The following is a 14,993-nucleotide window of genomic DNA, read 5'->3' as shown; positions in this document are numbered from 1 at the left end:
AATCTTGTGATAGGTGCCAAAGATTTGAAGGAAAGCAGTAATTGAAGTCCCTACCCCTAAAATCAATACATGCAAAAGGACCTTTTCAGCAGTGGGGATTGAATTTTATTGGAGAAATCAATCCACATTCCAGTGGCCAGCATAGATGGATATTAGTAGCCACTGATTATTTTACCAAGTGGATTGAAGAAATTCCTACCAGAAAGGTTGATCATAATGTGGTCATGAAGTTTTTGACAGAGAATATCTTTACCAGATTTGGTTATCCACAAAAATTAGTCACAGATAATGCAGCAGCCTTCGGGGAAAAAGAATTGGTGGAAATGTGTGATTCAATGGGTATTAAATTGGTCCATTCCACCTCATACTATCCTCAAGGCAATGGTCTAGCAGAATCCTCTAATAAAAGCCTGATAAGGATAATTAAGAAGCTGCTGGAGGACAATAAAAAGAATTGGGATTCTAAGCTCAAGTATGCGTTGTGGGCTGACAGAGTGACCATTAAAAGATCCATAGGGAATTCTCCTTTCAAGCTGGTATATGGTACTGAAGCTATATTCCCAATTCAGCTAACTCTCCCTGTGGAAAAATTCCTTCAAACAAAACAGAATGAGGAAGAAAACATGGCAAAGAGGATCACTGATTTAGCAGAGGTACATCAGATTAGAGAGCAGCTGGTGGAAAAGGTTGTAGCACATCAGAAAAAGATCAAGGATGCTTTTGACAGGAAGACAAAAATAGATAATCTTCAGGTTGGAGACTTGGTCCTTAAATGGGATGCACTAAAAGAAAAGAAAGGAAACCATGGAAAATTTGATGCTTTCTGGATAGGGCCTTTCATAATTTCTCAGATTTAAGGGAACAACACCTTCATACTGAAAAGTATGGGAGGAGAAGCAGTTTTTGATGGCCTAGTTAATGGGCATTTTCTGAAAATTTATGTGATTTAAGGTCTTTTGGCCTTAAAGGTTGTAAATATTTTGTTTTATCAGTTTTAGTCAGACTCCATGCCCAATGAAACACTAGGAATTTTGCTAATTTTCTTTCATCAAGAAGGCATTGATCTGCAGGTTCTTGAGACCTCACAGGGACGATATCATCCCTAGAAGAAGCCAGTGTTATCTCTGCTATTAATTTCAACATTTGAACGTCAAACACAGGCTTGATCGGTTGTCTATGATAAAGAAGGGGATTTGCAGCAGCCATACCGCCCATTCCTCATCACTCTGCTTACACTCTTATATCTCTCAATACCTTCGTTTTCCTCTAAATTTCTCCATAAACCCAGATTTCCCAGGTCCCCGGGTGCGAAGTTTAAACCCATATAACTATATTCATATACCCGCACGATGTTATTGTTTCTCTCCCTGTCACGTCAGTCCCGAAAACGTGTACATTAATTCTCGCCGTCCAATCGTCCATCTCGCGATCCAACGGCAGTCGCACCTCTCGCCACCGAAACCTGCCCACGCGTTAACTTGTGATCGCGGTGGTTTTCTTCCTGTCCCATCATCCACGTGTCAACCTCCTATTGTGATCGCTCGGCTATGTACGTATACCACTCACCTCCAGTAAGCGGTGCGGGGAATATCGCCCGCCCCCAAAATCATCGTCCCCGCGCATTATCTCCCGTGTGCTATTGCTTCTCAATCATCGTCGAATCTGTCCGTATAAGATCCGATGGCCCTCGTCTATCCCGATCGTCCATCTCTCGATTCCTCCTATCAAATGATCTCAACCGTCTGTCTGTTTCATCCAACGGCTCACATTTGTTGTTCCCACTTCCTCCCGATAGCCATTGCAAAGCGCTCTCCGCCGTAGATCCACGCTCTCCAATGGTGGATCTTCCTCCATAATGCCTGCGCTCACAGCCTGTACCATGCTCCTGAAGGACAAAAACAACCATTTATCAGTGTTTGGCACAATTACTCTTCAACGACCGCATTCAAGGGATAGTATGGCCAAAGAAGGAAAGGACATGCCTCGAGCAGTTGAATTCATTTAGTATTTATGGATCTTTCATTCATACGACATTCCACCCGTTCAAGAAGGACATTAGAGTATCTCAAAAGGCCAATTTTGTTCAGTAAAGCATGCAGTTTGCAGCAGAGACCCATATCAAATAGCTAATGTGGTTGGTGGTCAGTTATGACCCCTCCACGCATTTAACAGCAGGATATTTTTGTAAACAAACTATATATATACCCAGAATCAAGATGTAATAAGGATTGATGGATATTGTTTTGATGTAAAGTTCAAACTTATGGAGACTATAACTATTATGATACCTGTAGTGTCTGGTCTTCATTTTTAGCTAATGCAAGCTTCTTTTGCTATTAATTTCTCACTTTCCACTTCTTCTTTGTTCCAGGCTGTGCCTGTTATGCATTTTTCATGTGCTCTTGATGTTTAGAATTAGAGGGGTTGTCATCCCACCTCTGTGTTAGAATCTAGTATGTATTATTGAAGCTGTATGCAGGTTTCTGTTTTCTTGGCGCCAAAGAGATGTCATCCTATCTGTGCATTAGGACATAGATTTACAAACCTTTCTACTGGTTGTAGCCGGCCATCACCTGGTCTTGTGCATCTACTGGTGTGGTCAGTATTCTCCATGTTCACCTATTCCTTAAACTGTGAGCAATTGGTGGTCTAAAGCCTTGTAGTCTAGAGGTGTTCACCCATGTCTGGGGTTAAGCATAGTAGAAGTGGTTATCTGGCTTGAATATGCATTATTCCTTCCATTCATCCACCATTTTCCAACATTTTTGTTGAGTTTGTAATGTTCCCAAGCATCTCTGAGATACAACCTAGGAGAGTTTCTTGGGGTGATAACAGGTCATATGTCACATTGTTACAAAGGTTGTCTCCATATGAAAATTAATCATGGTCAACCATGCACAACCATGGTCCAACATCGCATTGTAACAAATATTATCTTTATATGAAAATCAAGCATGGTCAAGCATGATCGATTAAGAATTTATATTATTTATAATAGGGTTTATATACCTTGAGTTTATAATATTGATCCTTTGGGTTTAATATTATTTTGTTGGATTTATAATTCCTTAGGTTTTGAGTATAAATCCCTTGGGTTTGTAACAATCCCTTGGGTTTATTAATCTGAAGGTTCATATTCGTAGAGTTTAATGTTTTTCACACGATTTAGAATACAAATATTTGAGTTAATTATTAATAATGAATAATTTAATTAATTATTAATAATGAATTATTTAAAATTATTTATGAAATCCCTCACATTTATTTAATAATAATATGATTATTATTAATAACAATATTATTAATGGTTATAATTAATAATAACTTTTATTAATAATAATTACATTATTATAATAATAATAACATGGTTATAGTACTAAAATAATAACAATAATTATTAGGGTTAATGCATTAATGTTGTTAAAATAATAATAATAATAATAATAATAGTACTTATTAAATAATTATTTAAAATTATTTGTTTGTTAATAATTATTAATATTCATCAACCACACCTCAATCTTTTTGACTTATTAAGCCAAGCTAACTATAACCATGTTGGAACATTTCATTTTGAAGAATGACAATTAGACTCTCTTTTCTTGAGGTCTGATAGACCACATTGGTCTTAGTGGACCACATTTGTCTTAATGGACGTTAATCATCATCATCATCATTTAAAGTATTTATTAAAACTAATTAATTATAAATTAATTAATTGTTAGAAAATTAATTAATTATGATTAATATTTATTGTTTAATAATACTATAAAATTTAATTAACACTTAAAAAATAATAATATTATAAAATTTAATTACCACTTCAAAAGATAATAATATTAATTAATAATAGTAGTAGTATTAATAATCATAATTATTTAGTAATACCAATAATTATTTGAAAATAATAATTATAATATTAATATTAATATTAATATTAATTAGTAATAATAATAATAATGGTTAATAATTAGTAATTAACAATTAATTTAAAATAAATTTATTAATTAGTAATTAATAATAAATAATTAACAAGTTAATAATGAATGATTTAAAAGTGAATTTAGAATAAATAAGGGAAAAATTACATTTAATATAAATTAATAATTTTTATTAGTTATGATGACAATAATAAAAATAAATTAATAATTTTTACTAATTATAATAATAATAATAACAATATTTTCATTGTTATAGTTCTTTTTATAATATTGTTTTTATTATTATATATTTATTAATGATACAAATGAAATTGTCTATAGTGCCATTTTTTGGAGTTTTTGGTGCCGTACTTTAGTGAAAATTTTGAGGTGAAATCTTGATTTTTGTTATTTAAACTAGTTTTTTTGACTGTATATATGGATTTAGCACTATGAAAAACTCTTAGGGCACTTTTATTGTAGAGGGTTTACCCATCAATGTTGTGATTCAATGAATTCCTACCGAGATTTTAGAAAAATTAGACCGAAAACCAAAAATAACACTAAAAACAATTGCTTTTAGTTTATATCAAATATATTAATATTTTTAATGTGATTGTATAGCTATAATAAAAAAAATGTTAATAGTTATTTGTAATAAAAGATATATTTATATTTTTTTTAAGTTAAGACTAACCTAAGTACCCACAGGGGATTTGAACCAGTGACCTATCGCAAGGAGTACCTTAACAATGCACCCATTCACCGTCAATCCAAAACCCATTGGCAAAAGATATATTTATATTAAAATAAAAATAAAAATTATTTTAAAAACAAATGGAGATTTCTTAAAATTTGCCGGATTCTTTAAGAAGATACCCACAATAATGACGCAAGAACTTGGGAAAAATATATTATATACAAATTTATCTCAAATACGGGATGTTCGAACATTCTTGGCAATTTCGTTATACATATTTAAGTACAAGATTATTAGTATTATTATATTGTCATACTGTCGTAACTTCTATGCTTAATAACTCTTTTCAGAAGAAACACTCTGCCTTCCTATTTTATATGATGATATCTATACTATAATTTTTGTGTACATCAGTTTGATTAAATTAATTTTGTTTGAACTATTTCAAAATTAGACTTTACCAATCAAATGCGTTATTTAATGTATTTAAGGATTCGTCTTACAAAGAGGCGTTCACACCACTCGCCAATTCACACGAAGAGGCATTTCGAGGAGACGTTCATACTCACAATCTATATTTTTGACTTTATTATTTTTAAGAATAAGAACAATGAGAATTATATTTTCAATACTAATTACGTGCGTTAAATAATTTATTTAAGGATCGTCTTACAAAGAGGCGTTCATATACCAGTGGCTAATTCACACGAATAGGTATTTAGAGTCTTTCATATTCATTGCCAACTCACAACCTCTAGTTTTGACTTTATTATTTTTAAGAAGAGGGACCCTGGGAATTCCTAAAATATTAAGAGTAATTGGAATTTTAAAATAATGATGATAATGATATTTTTTAAAATGATAGAAATAATTTTAATTTTTAAAATAGTCGTTGAAATAGATTAATGATTATTTATTTATAATTGTTTTGGTTTTGATTTAGAGTTAATTTTTATTATTATTTTAAATTAATTAAAAATTAGTTTGATTTTAAAATTTATAAAAAATTATTAATTATAAAAATAAAGTTATTTTATCATTGATATTAAGTATAAAAATCAATAATTATTTTAACTTATAAAATAGGTTAATAATCTAAAATAAAAAATTATTTTAGTAAGAGAATGATTTATTTATTAGATATCGTAACTAATTAATTTCTCATGATTTTTAATTGTATCAGATGATGCTCACAAGAGTGAAGAAGTGAGATTAAACTAATGAAATGAATCACATAGCCAAAATGTTTATCTTTATTTTTATTTTTAATTTAAAGAAATTTATTAATTATTAAAAAATAAAATCCATCCTAGTTCAAGATTAAAAAGTTATTTCAACTATAGAATTAAAACCAATAATATCTGAAAAGTAAAGAAATATATTACTAACTTAAAAATAATATTTACCATAATTTCACAATTATAAGTTTTTTTACAAGTGAGAAAAACCTATCATAACTGAGTTGTCAAACCAGCGGTGATGACAACTATATCTAGCTCTTATTAATGCAGGGCTATTCATGACGGGTATTCAAGGAAAACCACAACACCTGGGATGCATTTCCTTATGTGAGCTCTTGGCTAAGAGGGAGCAGTTTTAAGGCGTACTCCAAGCCCATTCACAGCTACAAGTTATTTCGACTTTCCTTACTTGACCTCTTAGCCAAATAAAAGCATTTTTAAGGCATACTTCAGGCCCATTCACAACTACAAGTTGAAATATTTTAACTGTATAATAAGTTAAAAACATTTACTGAAATATATTGGTAATTAAAAGATAATATTCAGCATAGTTCACAATTAGAAGTTATTTCCACTGTAGCATAAGTTAAAAACATTATATGCAAATTAGTGAATAATATGTAGAATTTTGTTGCTATGATTTAAATTTAGAAATTATTAAAAGAAGTTGAAAATATTTTTTTGGAAAATTTAGTGGAACTTATCATCATGTCTAATATAATATTTTGATTGAGAAAAAAAATTGAACCAATAACTTCAAATCAAAATAACTCACTATGTATAAAAACCCATAACCCAACAAAAATTAAAAAGTATTAAAAAAATCCTAAACTCAATTAAAATTTATAAAAATAATTACAAAGTGTGTGTACCCAATATTGCCATACTGGAAAGCGACACGCTCGTTTGAAGATTAGACCATCCTTGTATTCCCATACTTGAAAGCGACACGCTCGGTCGAAGATTAAAACCATCCTTGTAATCAAAAATATTTCAAGAGATGTGCAAACTCAATTAAAATTTATTATAATAAATAAATAAATAGCAAACAAAAGTCTGTGAGCGACACGCTCGCATATTCCCGAGCTTATTACGTGCATGATCATGTCATCAGTCGCACTGTTAGTGTTGGAAAAAACTCCAAATAAATAAATGAAACGTAAACTAATTGGCAGTGAATTCCGATTTACCACGACAGCCCGATCGACCACGTCACTGGTGCAGTGAATTCCGATTTACCACGACAGCCCGATCGACCACGTCACTGGTGCAGAGAAACCGACAATAAATGAAATGAACCTGAAATGACGGGGCCAATACAGCCATTTGGAGACCTATTTAAGGACCCCAATGTTCTCCCTCAAACTCCCCCCCTCCACTACATCTCAAGCTCTCGCGCTCTTTCGTCCCTCTGTGTCTCCCATATTTTTCGCTGCATTCCCAACTCTTTCAATATACATTATCCCCCTCCCTATTCTATTCACTCAGGTATCTTCTTCTCCACAAATTCTAACATATTTTGTATGGTTTCCAGGCAATTTTCTTTAAATAGTTCTCAAGTTTGTGTTGGGTATCTTTAAGTTCGTCCACTGTTTCGTATGATAATGCCTTTGTTATGCATATAGTTCGGTAAATCAGATGGGACTTTTTTTTTGTGTACATTTACTGCAGAGTGACCAACAATGTCGCTGAATGAGACTCAACACGTGAGAGACCAGAGACCTCGTTATGACTGCCTTCTGTTTGGTGAGCAACACACTTCTTTGGTTTTTACGTTTTTCCTTTTTCAATGGGTATCGAAGTACTGCTCTTTGCATTCGTTTCTGATTTCAACCTGCGGTTTTAGATCTGGATGACACATTATATCCCTTGAGTGCGGGAATTGCTGCAGCATGCACCAACAACATCGCAGGTAACCAATATTGCAGCTCTGAAAAATTATGCAATTTAGGAATCTTTTAACTAATATTAATTTCAAGATTATAATCTAAATTCAAGCCTAAAATGCGTCTTGCGAAGCTTGAGGTTGTATGTTGGGAGTTGCAATATCTGAATTTCGCTGCCTTTTGAGTGAACTCAATACATATTTCCAGCTTTGCAACTTGAAGTTATCAGTCCAGGTGTTAGATGGCTCTGGGTTAATGCTGGTATTCAATATATTAGTGTACTAACTAGATTTTGTTGGACATTGGATAAATGTAGTCTCCAGTGTGTTTCTTGACATGGATTAACGGTCTGCAGTAAATTTTTATTTATTGTATTAGTTGACTAACAGCTACCTGTTTTGGTCTAACTTGTCTAACTGCAATAGTGATTCCCAACCAGTGGTAGTATTAGAGGAGTTCTATACACACCTTGCTGGTTTTGGGGAGATTGTTAAGGGGAGATTGTTAAACATTAGATAAAGTAACTCTCCCAGTGTGTTTGGTTGCACACATTAAAAGTTGGATCAGTCCCTCTTCTTCTTGGCTTTTAGATACAATTAGTGTTGCTTCCTTTCGTACCTAGGGAATATCTGAGGTTTGAGTTGTGGTTGAGGCCTGGTTGTTGTATGACAGATTATGTGAATCAAAAGCTGGGAGTGGAGAGAAGCAAAGTACCAGACTTGTGCGGAACGTTGTATAAGACTTATGGGACAAGTTTGGCTGGACTCAGGGTAAAATTTCAAGCCCTTTTCTTTTATAGATTTCGGCATTGTATTTCAACTTGTAAGGTTAAAATGATTGATTTTTTCAGTTGGGGACCTTCCATGGCCAACTACTCTAGATAGTTCTGTAACGTTGCAGGTTTTATAGCACTAGCAAGTAGCTTAAGTATGGAAGTATGAGCTTCTTTCATCAGACCATGGTTCCTAAAATGAATTGAGAGCATCTGAGATATACAGTGTACTTTGATTTTCCCATGGCAATTGATGCACTGGCAGTGGCCAGCACTCTGCCAGGAGACCATTTTCGATACCAGAGACCAAACCCTATATCTTGTCTGTGGTGTTCTAAACCTGAATCATCCTTTTTCTTGCCACACCGATTATGATGTATTAATAAAATGTTAAGGTGTTTTGGATGTATTTTTATTTAAAAGCTGCTAACATATCGATTTATAAAATATGACAATTATGGACCTAGGCTCAAACTCATGGCCACGAGTTACAATTGAATTGAGATCCTCTATGACTTGAGTTTCATGAATTCAATTATTTCTGACCATCTTGTTGGACTTGCAGGCAGTGGGCTTTGAATTTGACTATGACGATTACCACAGGTAGTTAACAAATTTTATGCCCTCTTGTTTTTTAATTTAAAGTTATCTATTGTTTCTACTGAATCAGAGAAAATATCATTTATTAACTTTTCCGTTTTTTTTGCTTTGTTCGGAGTATCATTGATTTTTTTTAGCTTGACAGCCTATGCTATTTGACTCACTTCACACAAATATTTCTGCAGTTTTGTTCACGGAAGATTGCCATATGAGAATATTAAAGCAGACCCTGTGCTGAAGAGCTTGTTATTAAGCATGCCTCAGCGGAAAATTGTAAGCTCATATTAATCGCTTCAAATCTTTATATGATTATAACACCTGGTGATGGAGTCTGGGCTTTTTGAAAATTTAGAAGAATTCATCTTAACCGTTTTTTAATGTAAAACAGATATTCACAAATAGTGACAAAATTCACGCCGCGAAGGTCCTTAACAGGCTGGGGTTGGAAGATTGCTTTGAAGGCATAATATGTTTTGAGACACTTAATCCTCCTTCACGAATTATTGAAAATAATAATGCCCAGGATATGCTTGCTGTTAACTGTACAAACCCAAAGACACCAGTTATTTGCAAGCCCTCAGAACTGGCCACAGAGCTGGCTCTTCGCCTTGCAAATGCTGATCCACAAAGAACGGTATGAGACTAAAGCTTTGATGGCCATTTTCCTTGAGTTATATCGTTTCCTTTGAAATTGTGATGGATCATGTAATTTCTTGACTTATCAATATAGATGTACATCAAGATTTACACAACCAGGTGAAGAAGAATGGTCATGCCAGACCCCAACTTGAAAAGTATCATTATTATTTCTAAGAATGGTCATCATGCTGAAAAATGTAGAGTCAAATCTAATATAAATTAGAATTGAGTGACTTAGTTGTCCTTTGAAAGGGCTTATTACAGCAGGGTTTGAAGATGAAAAAATGCTGTTAATCTTCTCATATCCAACATACTTTCCAAACATTTACATTCCTTTTCACTAGAGAGGGGCTAGAACAAGAAAATTGCAAGCCACTAGTCTAGTCTCAAACCCTGAAGTTGTGTGAAAGTATTAACAAGAAAAACATGCTAGTTTGTCTGATCACATCTCACATACTGCAAAATCATCCCCTTGTCCTCAAACTCAACGGTTTTGTTACCAAAAAGAATAGTGTATTCAGCAATAATCGAGTCTTAAAACATCATGGCAACCTTGCAATTCCACATTTCATGCTTTACTATTTCTGGCGCATGGCACACCACAAACTATCCATTATTTTGTTTACCTTATGCATATCATTTTGACAGCTCCAATTGTAAGCATTGAGTCTAAATCTGTTGTGTTTTAGTGCAGATTTTCTTTGATGACAGCATCCGGAATATAGCTGCAGGAAAGCGCGGGGGCCTGCATACTGTATTGGTAAGACCATATGATTGTAAATGCGAGGTGGTGGTTTCGTAGAAAGGCGTAACTGGTCCAATCTTCTTTTAATTTTAATATTCGCTTCACTGTCATCATCAGGTGGGAACTTCGGTACGAAAAGAGGGAGCAGATTTTTCGCTCGAGAGTATTCACAACATTAGAGAAGCTCTGCCGGAGATATGGGAAGGAGGAGACGCAAATAGGTTCATGAATGTTGTGAGTGCAAGAGCAGCAGTTGAAACTGTTGTCACTGCATAAATCATGATCTCCTGATCTCATTTAATAAGTAAATGATTATGATAATGCTTTTGGAGTTCCTGCCTCTGGCAAACTCTTTTACCTGTTATCTTGTTGGCCTGTGGATCTGATCTGGAGGATCCCTGTCATAGGACGAATTCGATACGCAGACACCAAGAGATCAAATATGTCAATAATCTGTTCGATCAAATATTGGAATAATCTGTTTGTACAAAACAATTTCTTCTCTGAATATATCAGATGCTCTGTTAATTCTTTGTGCGTTAATTATTCACCAGCGGCTTTTCCTTATGGGGAGGTTTGCGCCAATGGTTTTTTACATGGGGAGCTCTCAAATCAGGACTCTAGGGAAGGAATCATTAAAAACCTTATGTAGGGTCGCAATCGTTTCATGACACTCGCCATTTATGACTCGGTACATTTAATTTAATTTAATTTATATATAAACGTCTAGTAAACGCTATAATTGACCAACCCAAAACATTATATAATAATCGATGACCTTTGATTTAATTCATACATTAATGTTTGGTAAACGTTACAAATGACCTAACCCACAGCATTAAATTATAATGGAGTTTAAATTATTTAGAGAGGAAATATATATATATATATATATATATATATATATATGGGAAATTTTCATTAAGATAAAAGGTTTAGATCGTTGATTTCAGATTCAACAAAATTGCGGCTGTCTCACTTTTACTGAATTGTTGGTTGGTATGTTAGTTGGCACGCCTGCCCGCCCTCTTTGACTAGAGTTGTTGGTTGGTATGCTGCATGCCAGAGATGGTACATCTTGGCCTACCATATATCTATAGAGGCAAAAAAAACAACAAATAGTGCGTAAAACAGATACATATTTACTAATCAGATGATGTCACAGGAGTAGGGTTATAAAGATTTGGGATACCGAAAGTTTGTATTCACAGTTTATATTCTATAAGTTTCATGCGAGTTTCACGTTTTTTTTTTCACTAATTCCGTTACTTGTCATTGATAAAGAATATAATTTAATTTCTTTCATCATGCTTTTTATTAACAAATTGCCACGTAATTTTATGCCATTCGTCATGCTTTTTATTAAGAAATTGCTATAGTAATGTTTTCCGCTACGAATGAAAAGTAATCATATGTATATATTAATTTTTGGTGGTTTTATTTGGAAATTTATTATTTTTATTATTATTATTTAATTTAAAGGTTATAGCTAAGGTAGGAACCACACCACATTGGTGTATGAGACTTCTTGTTTGTGAGACAAGAGACTCACTTTCATCTAGTGATTTGACTATTAAGCGTATTAGGGCATATATACTTTACCCCTTTGCTTTTGATCCTATGACTCACTGAAACATGTATACTCTACGGTACAATGATGTGTGGTTTGACGGTAACTCTATTTGGGCGAAGCCTGGGAGACCATAGTTCAAATCTTATTGAGTACACTGGCTTGCTGTGGTGATAGCTAAAGGGGCAGATTCCCCGCTCCCATCTTGGCAGCACGTGAGTCTAGCTCTTGCCAAAGTCATAGGATCTTAGTATATCGACTCTCTCATAGGATCTTAGTATATCGACTTGCAAGTAGTTGGATGTACTCCTCATGTTATAGAGGTAGTTGGATGTACTTAGTATATGGACTTGCACGTAGTTGGATGTACTCTTGGTGTTATGGAGGTAGTTCGATGTACTCCTGGTGTTATCTTAGTATATGGACTTGCACGTAGTTGGATGTACTCTTGGTGTTATAGAGGTAGTTGGATGTACTCATGGTGTTATCTTAGTATATGGACTTGCACGTAGTTGGATGTACTCTTGGTGTTATAGAGGTAGTTGGATGTACTCCTGGTGTTATAGAGGAAGCTATTGGGTGTCATAGAGGTAGTTGGATGTACTCATGGTGTTATAGAGGTAGTTGGATGTACTCCTGGTGTTATAGAGGCAACTACTGGTGTTATAGAGGTAGTTGGATGTACTCCTGGTGTTATAGAGGGAGGTAGTTGGATGTACTCCTGATGTTATAGAGGCAGCTCCTGGTGTTATAGAGGCAACCACTGGTGTTATAGAGGTAGTTGGATCTACTCTTGGTGTTATAGAGGCAGCTACGAGGATTGATCCTGGGTCTCCCATAGATTAGATTAGGTTGGATGTACTCCTGGTGTTATAGAGGCAGCCACTGGTGTTATAGAGGTAGTTGGATCTACTCTTGGTGTTATAGAGGCAGCTACGAGGATTGATCCTGGGTCTCTCGTAGATTAGATTAGGACTCACAGTTATGAATTCACCATGTGCTTAAAAAAAACATATATACTTTATCCCTCTGCTTTTGATCCTGTAACCTCTTAAATTAAACACATGCTCTTAACCATTAAACCCACTCAAACTATTTATATCAATATACATTTCTTTCAAACCTTTATATAATAACTTGTGTGCATAGAAATGATAGCTAACTAAACAGCATTTACGTAATTTTCCAAGTATTGGTTGGCTACAGTCGTGTTGACAAGGCATGATACTAGTTAACCCTACCACAGATACGCTTCCTCCCACGCCTACAACAATAACACTTCTTGCTCACTGATTGAGAATTCCAACATGTACAGAGAGCTAGAAGAATATTAAAAAGGAAAAATACTCATACTGAATAAGGAAAAAATGTAATAGTCAAAAGAGATTTTTTTTTAATATTTAAAAAGATTAAAATGTAATAATATAATGTGCAATATTAATAATATTTTTGGATACGCTTTTTAATTTAAAATATAAGAATGTTTCTTTATCCGAAGTGTAAAATATTAAAAGAGAGTAATTAATTTAGTGTAAAGCATTTTTGAAAATACGTAGATAGTTTATTAAAAAATCAAACATTATATAAAACAAAACAATTTTAAGTATCCTTAGCTTTTATAGGTTGTGCATGTATAATGAGAATTATTTGGAATCTTATTGAAAGTACTCTTTGGCGTCATGAGAGGAGACTACATGAATACAAAATCGTATTTAGTATATTAATCTAAAGGACTGGTTAACAAATATAATGGTTTTAAGAATATTTTTTAAATTCAAGTGTCTATGGAAATATAGTTTTAGTTGTGTCGGAAAAATTCATAAATCTATGTTTAAAGGGAAGATGGCATGGTTATATAATTTTGCAAACGAATGTGTTTTTTTTATTTTTATTTTTCAATAAGGGGAGTTGCAAGGCAGTAAGTCTTTCTTTATAAATAGGAATGATACTTGGGTGATTTTGAAAAAACTGGTTAATGGAAATTAAACACAAGCAAATTGTCATGCAAATAATTGTTTACTGAAAAGTGGTTTAAATTGACCATAAGAAAATGAATAGAGAAATATATTGTGTCTAATAACAGAATCCAAGTGTTGGGTTTGAACAATAGCAACACTAACAACACTCTTATTTGATACAGTATACTGAACATTAGCTTGAACAACATAAATTGATAAACCATCACAACAACAAGGGTACTTTTAAGGCATTTTTTTAAGACAAAAGAATTTTTTTGTCTTAAAAAGTCACTTTTTGTTTTAGTTATTTTACATTAAAATTTAATATCAATTGAATTGCCTTTAAGACAAAACTTTATATTTAAGTGAGACAAAAATATTTTAAGACAAAACTTTATATTTAAGAAAAAACCAGTTTGAGAAAAAAAATATTTTAAGAGAATTTTAATTTTTTTTTTAAGAAAATGACCACTTAAAACATTGACACTTAAGAGGAAACCCATTTAAGACAATTAACAATTAACACGAAACCATATCAATTTCAGACAATATTATCTAACACCTGGAAATTTGACTTTGAGAGTGCTCCCTAAGTCCTCTAGCTTGCACGATGCTACTCTCTAGTATCAATACCGAGGCTCCTATTTCATTTACCATTCACGTTATCTAATATAAAGACAACTATTTTTTGGGTGACAACTTTTCCTAGCAAGATTTTCTCGACATCAATTCCTCTTTTGTTCCTTCCATCTTTGTTGATACCATTATACACAACTTGTCTGTCTTTGCATTTAGGAATTTTGCACAAATATTCCATGAATGGATAGGGGATAATTATATTTTTAATTTTTGAAAATAGATATTAAAACCATATGAAATTTAATCATATCAAAATTTTCTTTTATATTACACTTTTCTCTTTTCATTATCCTTTTTTAATTAAATATAAAATTAGAATATGC

The 14,993-nt window shown here is 33.2% G+C and overlaps 1 protein-coding gene across 1 annotated transcript; it reads left to right on the top strand.

The window, feature by feature from the left end:
- Nucleotides 1–7,229: 7,229 nt before the first annotated feature.
- Nucleotides 7,230–10,959, top strand: LOC149150886 (uncharacterized protein C24B11.05-like). The gene is made up of 9 exons (XM_089438858.1): nt 7,230–7,349; nt 7,533–7,607; nt 7,708–7,773; nt 8,420–8,517; nt 9,085–9,122; nt 9,305–9,392; nt 9,508–9,753; nt 10,453–10,518; nt 10,621–10,959. The coding sequence occupies exons 2-9, from the start codon at nt 7,544–7,546 to the stop codon at nt 10,777–10,779; spliced, it is 825 nt and encodes a 274-aa protein (XP_089294984.1). The 5' UTR covers nt 7,230–7,349; nt 7,533–7,543; the 3' UTR covers nt 10,780–10,959.
- Nucleotides 10,960–14,993: the final 4,034 nt, after the last annotated feature.

Source organism: Pinus tabuliformis, chromosome 9 (genome assembly GCF_031772625.1).
Source record: "Pinus tabuliformis cultivar Carrire ecotype Pingquan chromosome 9, CPIR1, whole genome shotgun sequence".
Taxonomy (NCBI): domain Eukaryota; kingdom Viridiplantae; phylum Streptophyta; class Pinopsida; order Pinales; family Pinaceae; genus Pinus; species Pinus tabuliformis.
This window is presented reverse-complemented; position numbering and strand designations above follow the sequence as displayed.